The following is a 20,972-nucleotide window of genomic DNA, read 5'->3' as shown; positions in this document are numbered from 1 at the left end:
TAGATTTCCTTTTAGGTACTCCTAGGTGATGGGAATGCAGATTGCAACAGAGAAGAGTGACCAGACTATATTACATAAGTGTATATATAATAGGGCAGGAAGGAATGAAATGCTGTATTGCTGAATGCCAGTTCTGAGGAGATGAAATGGTGCTGTTGCTTAGCAACCCTCACTTGAGGCACACTTGCCAGCTTAACAGAGATCTTGTCATCACCTGTAATGCAAACATTCTCAGTGAGTCAACTGGATAATGGGGCTGAATTCTGTTAACAAAATGATTTTCTACGAACAGAAATCACAGTATTTCCTCCAAAAAGTTAATTGTAATTCAAATACTCATATCAAGCTGAATTTTATTTAAAATGCCAAAGAAATGGTCCCCCAGAAGTTGATGGATAAATCAAAAAGATACAAAGTTAACCAACCTATATGTACAGGGTAATGTATACTACTTAAGGCTGGTAGAATTTCACAGTAGTTTGATGTGATCAGACTGTGTGTAGATTATGAAGGAGTTCTCAGTGTGTGATGGCTTGGTTCTGGGTTTATGCCTTACTGAGCATGAACAAGGGCTCCTGCTCCTTGACCATAGCCAAATCCCTTAGGCCCAAAGTTCTTTGCATAGCATCCTATAAAAGAAAAAGAAGAATATAAATCCATCATCAGGCTTTGTTAGCCCTGCATATGACAAATCCCTGTAAACTAAGAAAACCATTGGCTATGGTAAGGAGTTCAAAATTATTTAAGATAGATATGTCCAATCACTCTGGTTCCTGTGTTTAGTTCAGGGTCCCACTGAGCTAAAAACATGAAAGTTAGGTATTTCGTCTATTAGGCTCTTTTTAAAAACATAGAGTCAGAAGAAGACTATTTGTGGCATATATGTGGGAGGTTTTCAAGGTTTGGAGGCTTTTTTTTTTTCCTTATAGTACTGAAGATTAAGCCCAGGGTTTCACAAATTCTACTCAAATACTCTTACCTACTGAGCTACAGATTCAAGTCCTGTGGGCAGTTTTTTTTATTATTTATTTATTTATTTATTTATTTTTTGGGCCAGTCCTGGGCCTTGGACTCAGGGCCTCAGTACTGTCCCTGGCTTCTTCCCGCTCAAGGCTAGCACTCTACCACTTGAGCCACAGCGCCGCTTCTGGCCGTTTTCTGTATATGTGGTGCTGGGGAATCGAACCTAGGGCCTCGGGTATACCGAGGCAGGCACTCTTGCCACTAGGCTATATCCCCAGCCCCATGTGGGCAGTTTTAAATGCACAGGAATTTAAGATTGTAATTTGTAAGCATCTCTGGTTCTGATCTCTTTTCAGATAATTAATGATACCTTGTCTACTTTTCTGTTTGCAGAGTACTTTTTTTAATGGTGTCATTGCTAAATAATGCTGTGAGATACCACATGCATAGTATAAGAAACTTGCATGCTTTACCTTTGCAATAGATTTCACCTTCTTTCTCAGTCAGAGTTGTTGACTCAAGACTCTTGCCACATTTGGCACATCGGAAACAGTTTTTGTGCCAGGGCTGGAAGAGACAGACAGATATGTTAGCAGGTTCAAGAGGCCTATTACTTGCAGTATGATTTAGATGTGATAAGAAAGTAACTTGGGAAGATCAACTCACAGCAAACCCATGGTGCTAGTTTGACTCAGCTAGAATATGGAAACTGGCCCTCTTTTGTATTTGAATTCTGGCAAGCCACCAAGGGTTTCAGACTCCATTCAGAGGAGACCTACCATGGAAGGCTGTTTCCCTAAGAACAGTTGTTTCTTACTGAAAACTAAGCATTCAAAGGTGATACTACTCTTCACATCCATTTCACATAATTAGCATCTGCTTTCCTGATCTTGATTATACTGAATACCCTGCAGATTCCAGATTTTTTTTTAACAGAATGGCCTTTTAAAATTAACCTTCAGGAACATCCTTATGAAAAAGAGTTGTTGTTGGCTTTTGCCTATAAGGGGAGTAGGGGCTAAACTTAAGGTTTTAAGCTTGCTTGTTTGCTCAGTTTGCGCTCTACCATTTGAGCCTTGCCTCTAGCCTGGCCTTTTGCTGGTTATTTTTTAGATAGTGTTTTATGGATTTTTCTGCCCAGGCTAGCCTCTTCCTTACCTCATCCGCTTTAATAGCTAACACTATAGGCATGAGCTGCTTATCTATTCTTAAAAATTAGTTGTCAAAGGCATCACTTTCATAAATGATTATGATGATAATTCCGTTAAATAATTCAAAGTAAAGGACTGTGCCCAAGCGGGATACAGAAGGTTCGAGTAGAAAGGGGTGGAGAGGAGTCATTCACTTACTCAAAACAGCATTTTACCTTTCCAGCTCCAATTATCTTCTCAGCTGCATATACAGAATCCCCACATCTGGAACATTTTTCAGCACCTCCAAATTTCTGAGCAAATTTAGAAGTGTTTGGATTTGTTGTAGGCCTGTGAGGCTGAGCACTTGTGGAAAGGAGAAGAAAAAAATGAGGCAAAGATTTCCCAAAGCCCATATGCCAGAATGCTGGAACTCTGGGGCTCAGTTGCTACCCTACACCAGCAATAGAGGTTTTTGAGGCTTAGATAGGGGAAAGACTAAAGATGAAATTATTCTCACATGTGGCAATAGTTACTTACTTAACATGCTTTTTACTATGAAAATGTAGCCAAGCCCCCAAACTTAAAATTGTGTAAACAATTCATTTACTCCCTAGTAATGGCCTATCCACTGAACAATTACTTTTACACCAATTTCATTTCCTTAACACCCCTGGAATCACAGAAGAGAGAAAAATCAGTGTTAAGCAGCCCTGCAGTTTAAAAATTCTACAATCAGGTCAGGTAATTTAGGAGCCTAAAGAGTACATTTCTTAAATATTTAGTTTCCCAATACATCTACATTAGGTTACTTTATTCATGGAAAGAAATTTTAGAAAATTTGTCTACTACATGCTGTTTTGCCCTACTTTTTTTTTCTGAGATAGAATAGTATATTTGTCACTGTTTGCACATCACCAGGGTAAACCCTATTTTAGTAGGCCTTTTTTTCCATTCAGTAAGTAGGTATACTTGGCATATGAATATAGGCTTTGAGGCCATTAACCATACTGACAGTATTGAGCAAGTAGAGTATCAAGACTTCCTACTGGAACAACAAAGTTTTCTGGCATTAAATTAAACATACATGTGTAAAGATAAAAGAATTTAGAAAAAAGCAAATTAAGCATCTTCACTTATCTTCATCTCCAGTTTTTGTTATTTAATACTTTTTCATACCCATGAATATACAGCAGTCCTTGATTCATTTGTTGCCAATTCAAAGTATTAACAGTGTGTTTGTTATAAAACGTCCCTAGTGTGGTTGTCTTTTCAAGAATACTGTATGGCCTACTGGTAATATTCTTATTAAAATGTTTTTTTAAGAGACTGTTAAGTGATATACGACCCTTGTATTATTTCTCATCTGTTTAGATTACAGGTAACTGCTAACCTCTTATTTCAGATGGATAGATGGGAATTCAGATGTTCAATAACTTGCAAAGGGTGGAAAACTAGTAAAAGTTGTAAGCCTGGGGGCTGGGAATATGGCCTAGTGGCAAGAGTGCGCTCCTCGTATACATGAAGCCCTGGGTTTGATTCCTCAGCACCACATATACAGATAATGGCCAGAAGTGGCGCTGTGGCTCAAGTGGCAGAGTGCTAGCCTTGAGCAAAAAAGAAGCCAGGGACAGTGCCGAGGCCCTGAGTTCATGGCCTAGGACTGGCCAAAAAAAAAGTAAGCCTGAATGAAAAAGGCCTCCCATTCAGTGCTGCCTCTCAAGAAGATCCTTGAAAACATTTTACTCTCCATGAGTACAATTATATGACACTTGGCTGTTCATAGTCATTAAGAAAGGCTTCTTGGGAAATGAAGTCCTGAAGGAGAGGAGTATGTGGCCTAAGAATACCAAGACAGTTACATAGGTACACGAGTTTGCCAATTCCGGGAGAAGAGTATAGAGGCTCTTTGTGACTTTTAATTATGTCCACAATCACTGACATTGGGGGTCATGGGTGAATTTAGCTTGGAAGAATGAGTACACAGATACGTGTAGTTTGAAAAATTTGAAGTAGAACCTTTAGAAACAAGAATGGGTTTATTAGCAAGTTGGGAAAGGAGAAAAGAACAAATTTTAACAGAAGGGAAAGTAAGCTGTTCCTGTGAATGATGGTAAGCTACAATGAATGGATTGGTACACATACAACTGGTGCACAATAAGGCACCATGACCTGGTGGCAGGAGAGGGTTCTGAAGGAAGGCAGGCAAGCCTCCACATAGCATGCAGTGCAGTGCAGAGAGCCCAAAGGCTGGAGAGAAAAAAGAATCTTGGCTCCCTCTGTTGACCTAATCCTTAGTGTCTTCATCTGTAAAACAAGGACAGAATAGTGACTACCCCTACAGAATAAAGAAGAGCTGTCTACAATGGGGGTTCATATACCAGTTACCACTTTAGCTGTAATGTACTGAGTGTTTCACATCACCAGCTTCAGGGATAAGGGTGGGCTAAGTTCCAGGTTCTATAATTAGGTGCAACTCTAGGGCAAATTACCTAATTCCTATTTTCTCAGTTTATTGAATTTCAAAACAGGAAACCCAACCCTGTAGGACTATGGTGATTACAAGAGTTAACCTGCTGACAGTGCATGGTGTCTGGTGTAGATTCACAGCCATTTCCAAAGAAAGACACTTCGTTTGAGAATATTACGCCAATCCTGCTTTCTTGAATACAAAATGGATATGAAAATGGGAAGAAATTCAAAATGGAAAAATTAATTTAGCCTAAACATAAAATACTGAGTATGTACAGATTTGACACCCAGAAGCTTTAGTAATGGAGCCTTTAAAGTTTTATATTTGTCTCTCAAAAAAATCAGGAAATAATTTCAGTTAAGCTGAGACAAGTAGTTTTTTGATGAGTGATTCTTACATGGGAAGAATGAGGAATTTCCACTAATCGCTTCATGACATGTCCCCTTTAGTTGCACGGTATCTGGTTCCCAAAATACAAAAGATAAGCACATTAAAACTAGTGCTTTTCAGAATGTCCTGACTCCTCATCTGCCTTGAAGTCTACAAAACCAGGACTAAAACCCCTGGACTAATAATTAGTAAGAACTTTGTGTTAGGTCCAAAACAGTCAAATTTTAGTTAAAGAGCAGTTTACATTTTACTGAGTCACTTATTTTTTTTTTTGCCAATCCTGGGCTTTGGACTCAGGGCCTAAGCACTGTCCCTGGCTTCTCTTTGCTCAAGGCTAGCACTCTGCCACTTGAGCCACAGCGCCACTTCTGGCTGTTTTCCATATATGTGGTGCTGGGGAATCAAACCCAGGGCTTCATGTATACGAGGCAAGCACTCTTTTCCACTAGGCTATATTCCCAGCCCCTGAGTCACATTTTGTTTGCTTAATTTAGGCTAAAATTCTGGAAACTTGAGGTTCCTCTCTACCAAGCAGCATTCATTGTTATAACTAGTTTCTGAAGGTAACAGTCTCCTATCTTACCTCTCTGGCTTTATGCCTAGCCTCTCACCGCGGTCCATGTTGAGTGTACCTGCACCTTGGCCATATCCGTAGCCTTTTGGCCCGTACTTTTTTCCATAGCAGGATTTGCAGTAGATCTCTTCATCATGAATTGCCACTGTTGTGCTATCTAAATTTTTCCTGCAAACCACTAAAATAGGAAGAAGGTTAAGACACAGTCCAGTAATGGTGTAGACCCACTGTAGCCCCCAACAGTTTCTTCAGTTTGCCCTATGGTTTCCCAGAAGCCATGCGACAGTGTCTAGGCTGGTCAGCTACACCTGAGGCTTGTTTATTTTCACAATATAATAGCTGTTTCAAAAAATCCATAATTTTAACATCGGAAGTCTTAAACTTTCCCCAATTATCTCTCTCGGTAAGAAAGTTATTTTGGAGATCTCTGTAATTACATTCAAGAAAGACTAAAATTAGCAATGCTGTATTACCCAAACCCTTGCTCTCAACCTTGAACACTGTGTTTAGGCTTTTCATACCAAGTATTGTTACATGACAACCAACACGGGGGGAGGGGAGAAGGTGAGCACCATGGGAGTTGACTGTAGCTCTTCCCTCAGCAAAGTGTTCCTTGGGATAGAAAGTTATAACCTCAATTCTAGTTTTCATCACTAAGTAGTTCAGTGAAAAAGGATTAGTCTCTCAATTCCCCTCCAGCTTGTCCAGCAGTGCTAAATAAGTGTGTCTGAAAATCATCAAGAAGCTTGAAGTCTGCATTTGTTTTCCCTGTCTCAAAAGGGATGCATTCCTTCTTGGTGAATTTCTTGCCACAAGACATTTCCACATATCCCACTTCATAAAACTGCCAAGTGTCATCATGTTTTATCCAGACATTATTTCACTTTCTAAAACTTCAGTTAGGCTTGAGAAAAAAGTAAGTTGTGAGGGAAACCCACTGGTATAGTACAATTAGGCAGCTGAAAAATAAAGATTAGTGTAGTAGAAAAAAAAGATTTTAAAAGGAAGGAGGACAAAATGATTAGAAAATGGCCACGTGGCTACTGTACATGTTTTTGGTACACTGTGTATTGTATATATGTCTACCTGACCAAGGGAAGGGAAAGAAAAACAGGGTGTAAGATATCACAAGAAATGTACACACTGCCCTACTATGTGACTGTACTCCTTTTGCACAACACCTTGTCAAAAAATTTGTTTAACAAATTATAAAAAAAAGGAAATGGGGAAGGATAGATGAGCTGGTTGGTGTAAAATTAAGTTAGGAGATTCTAGTGTCTTAAAGTCTTCTCTAGGCATCTATTGAGGAACCAACTATTGAGGCTCAAGTACTGAAATACAAAGAGCTAACTCAAAACCATACACTACTAAAGGACAAATTCTCTAAAGAGAAGACTTCAAAAACCTGCATTAGCCAGGCGCTGGTGGCTCACGCCACTAACCCTAGCTACTCAGGAGGCTGAGATCTGCGGGTCGCAGTTGAAAGCCAGCCTGAGCAGGAAAGTCCATGAGACTTATCTCCAATTAACCACCAGAAAACCGGAAGTGGCGCTGTAGTTCAAGTGGTAGAGCACTATAGCTTTGAGCTGAAGTGCTCAGGAATGGTGCTCAGAATTCAAGCCCCACGACCAAACCCCCCCCCCCCGATATAAAAACAACCTGCATTATGGCACATGCAGATAGATAAAAAGAAACTTTCCTAAATAATGTCCCTGTTTCCCCAGTCCTCATTCCTGTTCTCTCTGGTAAATGATCATAGATGTATAATCTACTTAGATTCAAGTCAGTAAAGCCAAGTAATAGGAAGAAATAATAAAACTAAGAACCTGAGGTCTAACGAACAATTTCTTCAGTATGGTACAGCCATCATGGCTTTAAAATACGTAAAAACCAGAATCATTTCCAAACTATCTTCATTTCTGGTTGTTTCCATATTTTTTTGGTTGCAATTCTGTTGAAAAAAGATTCCTTAGGGAAAACAAAGCAAAACAAACAAAATCCAGTTACTTACTCCTACAAGACAAAATGGTTAAGTGACTTCATCTGAGAAGCAATAGCTATTATGGGAGCATAGGAATTATTCTGCAAATGTTACAAAATTTATTTTGGAGTTTAACAAGATCTGATACAAAAACAGAATGAATAGGGCCAAGCACCAGTGGCTCCTGCCTATAATCCTAGCTACGACAGAGGAGGCTGAAATCTGACCATCACAGTTCAGAACTAGCCCAGGCAGAAAAATCTGTTATCTCCAATTAACCAACAAAAAACTTAAAGTGAAGCTGTGGCTTTAGTGGGAAAGAACAACAGCTCAGGGAGAGCATTCAAGCCCTGGGACCAGCAGGAAAAGAAAACAACAAACAAATAAAGGTGAATTACAGCTTTTTGCACATAAGTTTTGTCAAAGGCCTAGCCAGGGCCAGGGCAATACTCACTGCACAGAAAGCAGCAGCGGTGGAAGCTCCTCCCGTCGCACTGCACCTCTTCTGCATGGTACACAGTCCTTCCGCAGGCCCCACACTTATTTCCACCTCCCCAGACAGGCATTCTGTGGGAACAAGGGATTCCTTAACAGGTTCTCTGTGCCCCAGAGGGCTGTGTTAACCCAGGAAGCATCTGCAAATCTTGTTCCTTTATGAATCATTCAAGCCATATCTCTCAAAAGCCAATGTTTCTCCAAAATAACCTCCACTTTTCTTCTCAATTGCAGCTCTTTCATTAGGAAACTGCCTTGTGCTGCACCAGGCTTCTTTCCCCATACAAGACAAAGGAGTGGCATTCAATAGAACAGTACAGGTTACCAAGCACAAAGCAAAGGAACCCACAGGAGTTAGAAAGTGTGGGGAAATGGAAAAGCAAACATCATCCCCCTCCCAAATACCTCCAGTCTTTAATAACCATTTAAAACAAAAAAATTAGCTGGAGATATTTTCACTTCGGGGTTATTTGTTTTTTACTACACACGTTCAGTTCACTGGAAGAACACTGAATTCTGAACATTTAACCTACACAAACTGGCACTTGGTAGGGAGAAAGCAAGCATGTTGTCTCACAAGATCAAGTTTTACATTTGCCTGCTAGAGTCCTCCCCACCACAAGCATACACAGCTAAGTCTTCATCCGGGAACACTACATGCATGACACCTCACTGTCACCACCTCACACCCCCCCACGCACATGGCAACAATTCCATATCTAGGTCTTCCTAATCCCAAGATCCAATGGTTCAGCCAACAGTTGTTTTTATTCTTTGATGGGTCTGTTAAGTCAAAAAAAAAAATATGCTAGCAAATTCCTTTCCCCAAAGCAATAACTGTAAAACTATGTCAGAATAACCTCCTGTACCAGATCAGCCTTCTTGGGACCGTTTTAATGCCTGATTGTGAATGCCAGCATCCTCAGCTGCCTGCACCAGCTCAGATAATCACCATTACCAAAGCATTGTGCCTGACCTGCCTGGACAGACGTGCAAAACAGCCAATCAGTTCCGTTTCAGACTGACACTCTGTGAGTGGTATTGCAGCCCTCACCTGGTAGTCACTTGAGATACTTGCCTAAGAAACAGCTGCTTAATAAACAGATTTTTTTTTTTTTTGCCAGTCCTGGGGCTTGAACTCAGGGCCGAGCACTGTCCCTGGCTTCTGTTTGCTCAAGGCTAACACTCCACCTCTTGAGCCACAGCGCCACTTCTGGCTTTTTCTGTTTATGTGGTGCTGAGGAATCAAACCCAGGGCTTTATGCATGCTAGGCAAGCACTCTACCGCTAGGCCATATTCCCAGCCCCAACAACAGATTCTTAACTCATGCAACACTGGCTGGAGAAGATGATAAATAAATGCTTTTAAGCAGAAGAGGTTGAAGAATCTTCAATCCTCCCCCTAAGAAGAGGACAGCGGGGGCTGGGGATATAGCCTAGTGGCAAGAGTGCCTGCCTCGGATACACGAGGCCCTAGGTTCGATTCCCCAGCACCACATATACAGAAAAAAAATGGCCAGAAGCGGCGCTGTGGCTCAAGTGGCAGAGTGCTAGCCTTGAGCGGGAAGAAGCCAGGGACAGTGCTCAGGCCCTGAGTCCAAGGCCCAGGACTGGCCAAAAAAAAAAAAAAGAAGAGGACAGCGAGTTTCCATTCTACTCCATTACAATGATCTGGAACCCAACAAATTTCCTGAACACTAAGATGAGACCATTCCAAAAACAAAATCCATAGAACTAAACACACCTCACAAGTAATACCTTTCTCCAAGGCTTTCTTTCTTGAAATGGCACTATCTCTCCTAGCTCATATGATTTAGAAATACTTTTAACACCAGGGATGGTCCACTATAATTGCTGAGCCAAAATTCAGGCAAGCAGTTTAAAACATAGGGTTTGAATATTGCTTGTCCTCAACAAGGAATGTTAAAAACTTAATTCTTCAATGGAGGCTCCTCTTCCATGAGCTAAATGTAGTTCCTCTGAGAGCAGGATAATTGTCACAATGGAGAGCTGTCATAAAGCACTCAGTTCCCCTTAGCTCACCTGTTTGGACACACCTGCATGTCCTACCACTTCCACCATGGGTGGAGAACATATAGCCATCAGAAGCCAAGCAGATGTTTCCTAGTCTCTCCAATGGTTAGCAAAACATCTTTTTTTTCTTAAATAAATTAACCCAGTCTTAGGTACTCTGTTACAGCACAAGAAAATGGACTAAAGCAAAGCTTCTGTATCATTTGATACCTCAACACCAACAGCAGTTCATCTTGTTGGATCAAGAGTCAGTCTGTATGTGGAAATAACAAAACGAAGTAAAACATTGTTTCAGAGAGGTGTATAAGAAAGAACCTGCCATCAGCCAGCCAGGTGTTGATGGCTCAAGCCTGTAATCCTAGCAACTCAGGACTCAGATTTGAGAGTCATCGTTAAAAGACAGTCTGGGCAAGACAATCTGTGACTCTTTCTTCCCTACAACTAGCCATCAAAAAGCTAGAAGTAGAGCTGTGACTCAAGTGGTAGAACACTAGCCTTGAGCATAAAAGCTCAGGGACAATGCCCAGGCTTTGCATTCAAGCCTTTGGACAGGCAGCAAATCAAGAACAGCAACAACAACAAGAAAACAAACCCTGCCATCAAAGATGTTGAGGGGCTAAGAGGCAGACAAGCCTAGGGTTGCATAAAATACAATGTAGTGGGGTCTTAAGGACAGAAGCTTTTCTTGAGCAGCCACAGAAATAAGGGCCCGCAAATTCCCAAGGCAAGAAGCAAGTATTTTTATGCCAAACTAGACAAAAGTGGGTTGTGGCCAACAAAATGTATCTGGCCTTTTTCTCACGCTATTACCATGTCTAGTGTGAGTTAAAAATCAGATTGGGTGTCAAGTCCAACTCAGCTATATTAAAGTCTGTCCAATAAGATTGTGACGTAATAACAGGCTCATCTGTTAGGTGAAATGGGCTTGGTAATCAGGGTGGCTATAATCATATCAAGATGAATTCTATACAGTCAACCATAAGGAGCTCAAAAGACACTTGTTTAATTGACCCTACCCTTAGCCTGTTTTTTTTGATGCTCCAACAGAATAATTGAGACTGGAACATTTATGGAGAATAGGAATTTAATTCTCACAATTCTGGAAGCAGGAAAAGCCCAAGATCAAGGCACCATTGGGTTTGGTTTCTGGTAAGGGCCTGATCTCCACTTCCAAGATGAGTTTTTGATTCCTGATCCCACAGAAAGAAGGAACATGTCCCTACATGCAGGAGAAGGGTAGACAGGGATACACAGAGAGACAGAGAGAACCACTCCCACAAGCCCTTTTTACAGTGATACTGGTTCTCCACCATTGCTAAATTCCTTCAAGGCCCCTCCTCCCAACACTATTGCATTGGATTAAAGTTTCAACCTAGGATCTGGAGAAGAAAAAAACACTCAAACCATAGCAACCTCCACGTCCAGAGCTGCCACATTCAATAATGTCCTGTCAGATCACCGCATTTCTGTTTCTTGCCACAGTTATTAGCTTAGGAAGGTAACCCAAGTCCCATTCAAAGGAAGAAAAACCAAAACCCAGGTGTGTGATTTGGAACTATGACTATGAAGGTGGAGATGCTTGTCTAGTCACTGTAAGAAAAGAATCTAAAGGATTGGATAAAGAATACATGTGTAGGCCCCTGATTCAGCTGTGCGTCATCCAGCACCCCAAATTTGAGCCTCTGTTCTGGAACAAACACCAACACCTGCCTTCCTACCCCCACTCCAAGACCTGAATGGTGTAAGTAGTTATCATTAAACTGTTGGAATCTATTTGCACAGAACCTATTTCTCTTGCCCAGGAACAAAGTACTTTCCAAGGCCCCACAAATGTTAGCAGGCTCACTGTGAAGGCATCCACATAGTGTCACGTTTTGCCACAGTGGGACATATTTGCAGGCTTTCCTTTTGTTGCTGTGTTAATATTTTATTCCCTTTTCCGGGAGACGGGTGTCCCATTGTTTCCTGGAGCACCATGAAACTTGAGCCTGACTGTAAAACCCCCAATACCAAAGTCCTGCCTCCTCCAACAGCCTGTTCTGGCTTGAGTTTGGAGTGCACCTGGCCACATATTGCCTTTGCCCTTCCCTCAAAACCTACCCAGGTTCCCACTGCTCACAGACTCCAGCATCTGCTGGGGATTCCCTCACCAGTCTTAAAGAAACTAAAGGTCAGTCCAAGACTTTAGGTAATAACACTACAATGACTTGTTTTGGATCCCAATCTTAGCCAGCCCTTGAAAATACTTGGCAACAACATTGTTGATGTTATTTTCAACATACCATGTGAAATTATGCCTTTTCTTGTCTTTCTTCCCCATGGTTTTTACCCTTGATGTCACTGTAACTGATTTTGGTACTCTGGGTATTTGTATATACATTTATTGGAATTAGGGAAGGGAAGGGGAACATCAAAGTGGAGTGACAAAGGATAAAAAGACACACCAATGTAACAGCAATACTTACAAAACTATATGCTGTAAACCAACTGTATAACTCATGAGGGGAAGGAGTATGGGGGGGGAAGGTGAGAGAAAAATGAGGGAGGAAGTACCAAGTTTGATTTTTAAAAAATGCCTTATGTATGAAACTGTAACCCCTCTGTACATCACTTTGACAATAAATAAAATTTTAAAGAATGAAGAAGAAATTTGACTGAAAAAATACTTGGCAATTCTTGAGGCCATTTCTTGAAGGGAACTGTTTTAATATCAACCTACTATGGCTCATTTCCACACATAGTTACTTTAGCACAATCACCAATAAGGAACCATTTCCAATTAAGACTAAAATTACATTGTCTTTGAACAACATTGAAAAAAGTATAGGTATGTATATTCATATACATATATATACACATACATACATACCTATATATATTTTTCAATGTTTTTCAAAGACAAGCTATGTTGATTTTGAAAATCTATGTATATTATACATACATATATTTACACATACACTCATACATATATATGCATATATATAATACATATATGTGTGTATATATATTTGGCAGTACTGAGACTTGAATTCAGGCCTCAAAATTGTTAGGCAAGAGAACTTCCATGAACCTGTCCCTTTTTTGCTTTATTTTTCAGTGTTCTTGTGCTTTTGCTCAAGGCCAATTTCAGACTCCTGCATATGCCTCTTTTATATCTGAGACAACAGACATGCACCACCAAGCCCAGCTTATTGAGATGAGATTGAACATTTTTGCTTGGGATTGCCTCAGGCTGAAATCTTCACTAGCTCTATCTCCAGAGTAGCTGATATTACAAGTATGAGCAAACACACTTGGCCAACCCATCCTGTTTAAGTGTTTTCCTGAGTCTTGGAATAACCTTTTCTGTGATGTTAGTCCATGTAATAGAGCACCTTCAGAAAGCTTGAGCTAGACTTGTATGTTCTTAAAAATGATAGTAATTTTGTTCTGATGTATAGTAATATAGTAATACTTCTTAATGGAAGGAAAGGAAAGGAAGGGAGGGGAGGGGAAGGGAGGGAAGGAGGTCTGATTGGCTAATTCAGACTTTGGTTAGTGACTATTTTAAGGGTTCTACAACCTTGTTCTTAATTTTCTTATCTTGTAAATGGGGAATGGTAGCTGGTAGCTCTTGCTTATAGAGATATCATGAAATGAAATAATACTTCAGCGGGAAAACCAACAGAGCAACAAAGTTGCGGAGCCACAAACAAGATAAAATAAAACCTTAGCTCATTAGTGCAAGTGTAACAATAGCTCCACTTATAGGGATGACCATCTAAGAGATGGAGTTCAAATTTATCCTTTCATTCTGAACCCCTAAATTTGGCAGGAGGATGTGATGATAATCCATTTCTGTCACTATTGGCGTTGCTGTCTCCCCCTCCTCCCCCCCAGTTTTCTTATAAGCCTTTGGCGGCGCCACTCTACAACAGCTGTCATTAATCACAGCAGACTGGATCTATGCTGAGCGGTCTGGGCTGCATGCCTTTCCTAAATCCTAGGCAGTCATTTCCAGAATGGGAACAGCAGAAATGAAATCCCACTTTACACCCATCTTGCAACACAGGCTGGTCAAAGGCTTATTCTGCTTCTTAAATCTTGTTTTCCTTGGTTTTCAGTGTCTGACAGAGCTGTACGACTTGCAATTAGCCACTCCGCTAGATTAAAAGGCTTGTTTTTTTTTTTTTTTAACATGTTCAATCTCCCCTTCCTGAGTCTCTCCTATCTACCTCACAACCCCAAATCGTAATATCTTACTTTACAGGGAATTGACTGGGTTACCTGTGCAAATTCCAACCCATCTTGTGGTCAAGTTACTGTTGTCTAGATTATTGAGGGCTACAAAATGACCATGTGGGTCATCCTTATACCACTACATGGCCCGAATATATGCATTTCAAGTCTTATGTAGCCACTTAGTGTTGAAGTTACCTGATCAGATGCTAAAGGTTTGAAGCAAATCCAATAAACAAGCAAATCCATAAACCCAGATGTTTTTGCTTCCAGAAATTTTCAGTTTATATGTCTTTGTCATTAGATCAGAGCCTGGCTACAGTGAATTTCTCAAAAGGGAACATTTTTATAAACCAATCTAATCTTCAGCTATATCCAGGAAACAGTAACTTGTAAAGATTATAAATTAGTTTTATTGTCCATAATTACAGTTATTATTTTAGCACAGCAAGTTTTTGAGTGCTGTAGTTATTAGAAATTAAGCTTTACATGAGGCCTGCAGTAAAGAATTTCTTCTTTTACCCAAACAGACTACTTAACTTATACTACTCTCCCTTAGCCAGTGACTACTACAGAGCCAAAGAAGGAATTGTGGTGACTTTTGGTGATCCACTAGCTAAATCTGGCTCCTTCTTCTGGAGCTCAATCTTCATCCTGGCCTTTAAGACAGATCAACTCAAGGCAAAGTTGGAGCATGAGTTTTGCAGTGAACAGATAGTCATTACTCTCAAATGTAAAACTAGACAGTATAGAGAGTTATAAGAATTGGGTGAGATGCTTACACAGCAGGCCCCTACTAAATAATAGTATTTGTCATCAGTATTTTGCATCATTCAGCCTTCATAACCAAGAAACACTCATTTCCCCTCTCCATCTCCCATAACATATCCATTCTCTCATTCCCCATCTAGGCAACTCGCCAAATCTCCCTTCCTCGCTCAGCAAACTCCTGAGCACTTTCTGAATCTCAAGTAATTCTTCTACATTGGGGCAGCATATAAACACATAATAATGCTTTACTGTTTAAGAAGTTCTCATATATAAATGTAATCCAACAATTATCTCCTGGGGCCCAGAGATGTAGCTTAGTGGTAGAGTGCTTGCTTAGCATGTAGGAGGCCATGGGTTTGATCTCTTGGGTTTGATCTCTTTTCTAGAGAGCTTATTTTAGAGGAAAAATACAACATAATCAACAATATGAAGAAGCATATAGTAGGGCTTTACATTCTGCATGAGTTAAATGTTTCAGGGATGGTCCAACAGATTTATCCTGCAGAACTACTGGCAGAGGATTCCTGGAACTATGTTGAGAAAAACTGTAAAGTTCCATTCCAGGTTCTGCACTGAAGATTGCCGTGATTAACAGTGTCTGACATGGAAACTGCAATGCACGAGAGGATTTGGAACTAGATGGACTCCAGTTTGAAAGACAGCTATCATTCCTGTCATCCTGGCCAAGACTTGTACCTTGACCTCTGGGCCTTCATTTCCTCAGCTGTAATTTGGAAATGGATGAGAACTGTTTTACAGTAAAGAATTTAATGGGACTGCATGTGTAAAGTACCTGGGGAAATGCCAGTACTCCACAGTGCTGGCTTCCTTTTCCTTCAGGACACACCACTCAGCCAAACATGGCTCCAACTTCATGTGTTAGGTGACAGGCACATGGAGTTCACTGGTCTCCAAAGCAGAAAATCATGTTTATGTTTTGATTCCAAAACCACCATACCATATCTGATTTTCTGTAAGAAAACGAGGAGATGGGACCATCCACATCCCTGAGAATGATCAATCCTTGAGTTATCCAGGCAGGTTCCAAGGAATGCCTTCCTCTTCATACAGTCTTCATCTATCTAAGCAAGCAGTTAGCAAGGGTCCTAAACTAGTCAATCTCTCGCCCAAACAGCTACTCTCCACCGGAAATGTCTCTACCACTGGTCTCTGCTAAGCCTGCTCTCACTACAGAGAACAGTCTCCAATCTAGTAAACTGTCCTTCAGGCTCACCATCTTAACTGTTTCTATATGTTACCACTTAGGTCTTCAACATGGATTCTAGCAAAATCCTTGACACAGATTTGGATCACTACCCACCAGATCACATATTGAAATAAAAATGCAACTATCCTATAAACTTGGCAATCCTGGCCTCCAACACCTGCCATGGCAATCCACAATCTGTGCAAACTACAAAATACCCACTTCTTCAAACCATTTCACATATGTATGATTTTACAGAGCCAGAACTTGATTCAAATGCCAAGACTCCTCTCCATTTGCCAAATGATCATAGGCTGGTTATTTGATCTGCTAAGTTTTTTTTTTAACAGAAAAAAATGATTATTTTTAAAGTGGCCATTTAGAATATAGTGTTTGCCTCATGACAGGTGGTAATAATTACAAATACTTCTATCAAGTTTATCCTTATTTTTGTTAAATAGTTTTCTTATTGATTTAATTCTCTTAACAACAGAGGAGGCATTGTTTGTTGTTGGTGTTGGTCCTACTACTTGAACTTTCCTGCCCAGGCTGGCTTCAAATCATGATCCTCAGATCTCAATCTCCTGAATAGCTAGAATTACAGGCATGAGCTACCAGTGCTCAGCTAAGAGGGGACACTATTATTTTCATATTATGCATGGAGAACCTGAGACATAGATCTTAACCCCTTATAACTGCATATCATCAACTTTAAAAATACCGATAAAGTTCAAATTCAACGTTATTTGTCTAATGTTCTGCTAAGAGGAAACCAGTGTATTCCCCCCGTTTTGTTTGTGACACAGGTCATATTTTTTAAATTGTTGTTATAAAGGTGATATACAAAGGGGTCACAGTTAGAAAAGTTAAGTAATGAGAATATTTCTTTTTGGACAGTATCACCCAAGGTCTTTTTTTTTTTTTTTTTTTGCCAGTCCTGGGGCTTGAACTCAGGGCCTGAGCACTGTCCCTGGCTTCCTTTTGCTCAAGGCTAGCACTCTACCACTTGAGCCACAGCGCCACTTCTGGTTGTTTTCTTTTATGTGGTGCTGAGGAATCGAACTTAGGGCTTCATGTATACGAGGTGAGCACTTTACCACTAGGCCATATTCCCAGCCCCAAAGTCATTTTTAAAGTAGGTATTTCCTACATTGGTATGTGCTTGACAAGGATTCAACTCTCCATCTTTCTCTTGTGATGCCACCACAGAACCTTTCCTTTTAGTAATCTTTCAAGTCCCTTGGCCCTAGAAACATACAGGACCTAACATACTTTGCAAATGACTCATCACAAGTTTTGAGTCCAGTCTGGGAAAAGTCGCAAGACCTTGTCTCAAAACGAAAAATCAACAGGGCTGGGGAGGTAGCTCAGTGGTGGAGATCTTTCCTTGTACGAACGAGGCCATAGGTTTGATTCCCAGAACTGAAGAATAGGGGAGGGAGAACCTTTGAGAAGGAATCCAGAGGTTTCACAAGACTAGTGAGAGCTCTGTCACACACACACACACACACACACACACACACACACACACACACACACACAGAGGATGGAGAGAAATCTCCATCCTGGTGATTCAGGCCCCAAGGGAAGCTCTTGATCCTTTTGCAGGTAGAAGTCAAGGGAGGGCCCTGCAGACACCAGCCCAGCTAATGACAGTGCTGGGAGAAAAGCTGTGAACATCTGCACAAGGAAGAAAGCAGGCCTTGAGGCAAAGTTTGAAAGACATTGCTCAAGTCTGAGTCAGAACTCTCCTAGAGACTCTCACTGATAGCCATTACCCCATATATCCATAAAAGTGCAGAATATCACCCAACTGCCTGAATTTCTTCCAGGCAGGCTTCACTTTGTACAAGAATTCCTTCTAATGGTGTTGCAAAGTGTCTTCTAGATCACTTACCTTACCAGGTAACAGGTAAGCCACAGGTAACATTAACCTGCCCAAGGGCGTTACCAAACCCATGGGGGCTGGAGGTGGGATATCAACTGGGACCTGACTGGCTTCAGTTCTCTGCCATTCCATGCCTTCTCCTTAGAGTGCTGTCTCTCTCGATTCATTTTTGAAAGCTCCTTTACAGCTTTCCACTTTCTCTGTACATTCCTGCTGATTTCAGATGAAATACAATTTCCCCTAACCAAACTTCACCAGAAAAGGCCTTCAATCTACATTATTTTCTGAACGGTAACTTTTGAATGCATTAAGAGGAAGCCATTAAAAATGTACAATACAAATTTTAAATCTAAACTGCTAAAAAAAATATCAATTGCTGGAGTCAAATCTTTATTACGTCTTATTTTCTCAATTCACTCTCATTCAGTTACCAAATGTGGTCCAACCACATTCAAGGCAACCAAGCAAACACCAGGGAATATGTACCCCTATGATAGCAAGGCTCTAACTAGAAGGCAGAGGAGAAAACATCATGGGAAATGCTGATGAGAATTCAGTGATGAAAAGATAAGCGTTGACAACGGCGGCAGCTAGGGAGTACTTTACAAAATCGTCTATACTTTGGTATGTAGTTTTGAGATTATGTGATTCTCCTTCTTAAAATTTATCATCCAACCTCCCTTGAAAAAGTTGGGCCAGAGTATATATTGTAATTGAATTCGTTTTGAATTCCTCTTGAAACTTATTCTTGCTGGCTGTATGGGGTTAGGGGGGAGGAGTAAGGAGAGCTCTGAAACAGTAATAAAGGCCATAACGATACTATTTTCACTACCTAAATTTAAAGATTACTACCCAGAATAGATTACTGAGAAAGTATAAGGAAAAGATGCATGCGTCTGCAAATAAAATAAATGGTTACCCAAAATAAACCTTTGAGTGACCATTTAGACAAATACAGTTCAAAAAAGTTCTGGAAGAGGAGGGGAACCACTGGTTTAGAGCCCTCCTCTTCCCTCCCCTCCGGGGCGGGGCAGGTGGGGCGCAAGGGGGAGAAACCTAGGTGGAGCTCCAGAAACCAGCTCAGATCCCAGGTAACAACTTCCAGAACCTGTTGCAGAATCTCATAAGCAAATACTCTTGCGCCCTTGTGGAAAGTTCGGGCAAAAGCTGGAAGCGATCCACTGACACTTCACTGCTGTTCTGTTCAACATTTACGGTTTAATGCACCGTGGGCAGAGACCAAACAATGGGGATAACAGGAACTCAGTCCTGATCACCGGATCGGTGATTGGAGGAACCCCTAAATCTTCATGGCACTGATCCAGCCCGTGTTTAGGTGGGCTTCGGCGCGCACACACACCTGACTTCGGGGGTAGGGGGTGCGAACCTCGGAACCCCCTCGGCCTCAGTCCGAGAGCACCCACGCCATGAGGAAGGGAGCCCAAAAGCCTCAAAACCGCAGCTTAGCAGCAACGAAAAACTCCCGGCCCCGCCTCTCTCTGGATGAAACAGGGTGGAGAAATTAAAGGTCACGCAGGATTATTTACCTGCCCCGCGGGCTAGACCTGGGAGGCCGCGGGGAGTGCAGCAGGTGTGTTGGGGTGTCGGGGAAGGGAGGGAGAGACTTGGGACGCAAGGAAGGAGGTTGGGTGGGAACACAATGGGGGCCCGATTGCTTTTTTGGTGGCGGGGGGGGGGGGGCGGGGGGGGAGTCAGAGACTACCAGCAGCGAAGACCCAGGAGCCGGCGGGACCTTCACCCCAAGCCGCAAAGTGGGCTCGGGATGCAGACATCCTCCCCTCACAGTCCCGTCCCCGGTTCTCCCCACTCCCCCCGCCACTTACTCGAGTCGGAGGCGGGAGCGCAGGGCCGGCGAAAGCTGGACCAGAGGGAGGAACGCGCGAAGAGTCCCGGAGCCCAGCAGCCGCTGGCGGGAGCCTTTTAAAGCCCCTCGAGGGGCGTGGCTTATATAGGCCACGCCCACCTCCCGCCTCGCCCAGCGGATTCCCAGCACGCTGGGCCACTGGCGGGCGGCTGCTTGCAGCCCGCACGGGGACCAAGAACCGGGAGACAAAAGACAGGAATCCCGCCTCTTCCTGCCTCTTCCCGCCAGCCCCTCACTTCTCCATGCCCGAGGACCTCCTGCCACCAGCCTTAACACACATACACAGACACACACAGGCACACGCACGCTCACCCTCCGGGGGACCCGAAAGCTTCCTGGAGATTAGAAGAGGACAGGAGAGGAAATCGCCTCCGCTGTCCTGCCCAGGGACCTTCCTGGGACGCTGCAACGGAGAAAGTCGGTCACGTCGGGGCTTCCACCTTCCTCCTTCCTCGCCTTAGACATAAACTGAAGGTGATTTACTTCCTGCTGGCTGGCACGAGAACTGTGGTGGGATTCTCGGCTGTTGGGAATCTATAACTTTCCTGTAGTTCAAGAGCACCATTCCTTACCTAGACTAAATAAATGACGTTATGAAAACGCCTCGCTCCTCCAGTGTTTTCTTTTCCCACCGCGCATGCATGGCCGAGGGGAGTGAAACCTGCCCTCCCTCTCCCCCCAAACCCTGGCGCCAAAAAGCCCCTGGTTTCCATTTGCTGATGACAGGAAGTCCGGGGATTCCGATGACAACTGACAAACGAAGGGACCTAAAACCTGAATTTCAGGGTGATTCATTGTGGTAAAGTAAAAGGAAAATAACTCATCCCATCTGGTTCACATTCCAGGCCTTCTTAGGACCTGACCCTCTGTCGTCATTAATAATCCCTGACAATATTAAGGGGGAGTGGGGTGCCCCAAATACACAATGGACATACTAACTCCTGATGTCACCCATCATTCACC

The 20,972-nt window shown here is 42.1% G+C and overlaps 1 protein-coding gene across 1 annotated transcript; it reads right to left on the bottom strand.

Annotated features, from left to right (window-relative positions):
* Positions 1–336: 336 nt before the first annotated feature.
* Positions 337–20,119, bottom strand: Csrp2 (cysteine and glycine rich protein 2). Its single transcript, XM_048359179.1, has 6 exons — positions 19,969–20,119; positions 7,966–8,078; positions 5,540–5,708; positions 2,330–2,459; positions 1,437–1,530; positions 337–629 (listed from the first exon to the last, which is right to left on the bottom strand). The coding sequence occupies exons 2-6, from the start codon at positions 8,075–8,077 to the stop codon at positions 553–555; spliced, it is 582 nt and encodes a 193-aa protein (XP_048215136.1). The 5' UTR covers position 8,078; positions 19,969–20,119; the 3' UTR covers positions 337–552.
* Between the last annotated feature and the right edge of the window lie 853 nt (positions 20,120–20,972).

Source organism: Perognathus longimembris, chromosome 1 (assembly GCF_023159225.1).
Source record: "Perognathus longimembris pacificus isolate PPM17 chromosome 1, ASM2315922v1, whole genome shotgun sequence".
In the NCBI taxonomy this organism is placed as follows: domain Eukaryota; kingdom Metazoa; phylum Chordata; class Mammalia; order Rodentia; family Heteromyidae; genus Perognathus; species Perognathus longimembris.
This window is presented reverse-complemented; position numbering and strand designations above follow the sequence as displayed.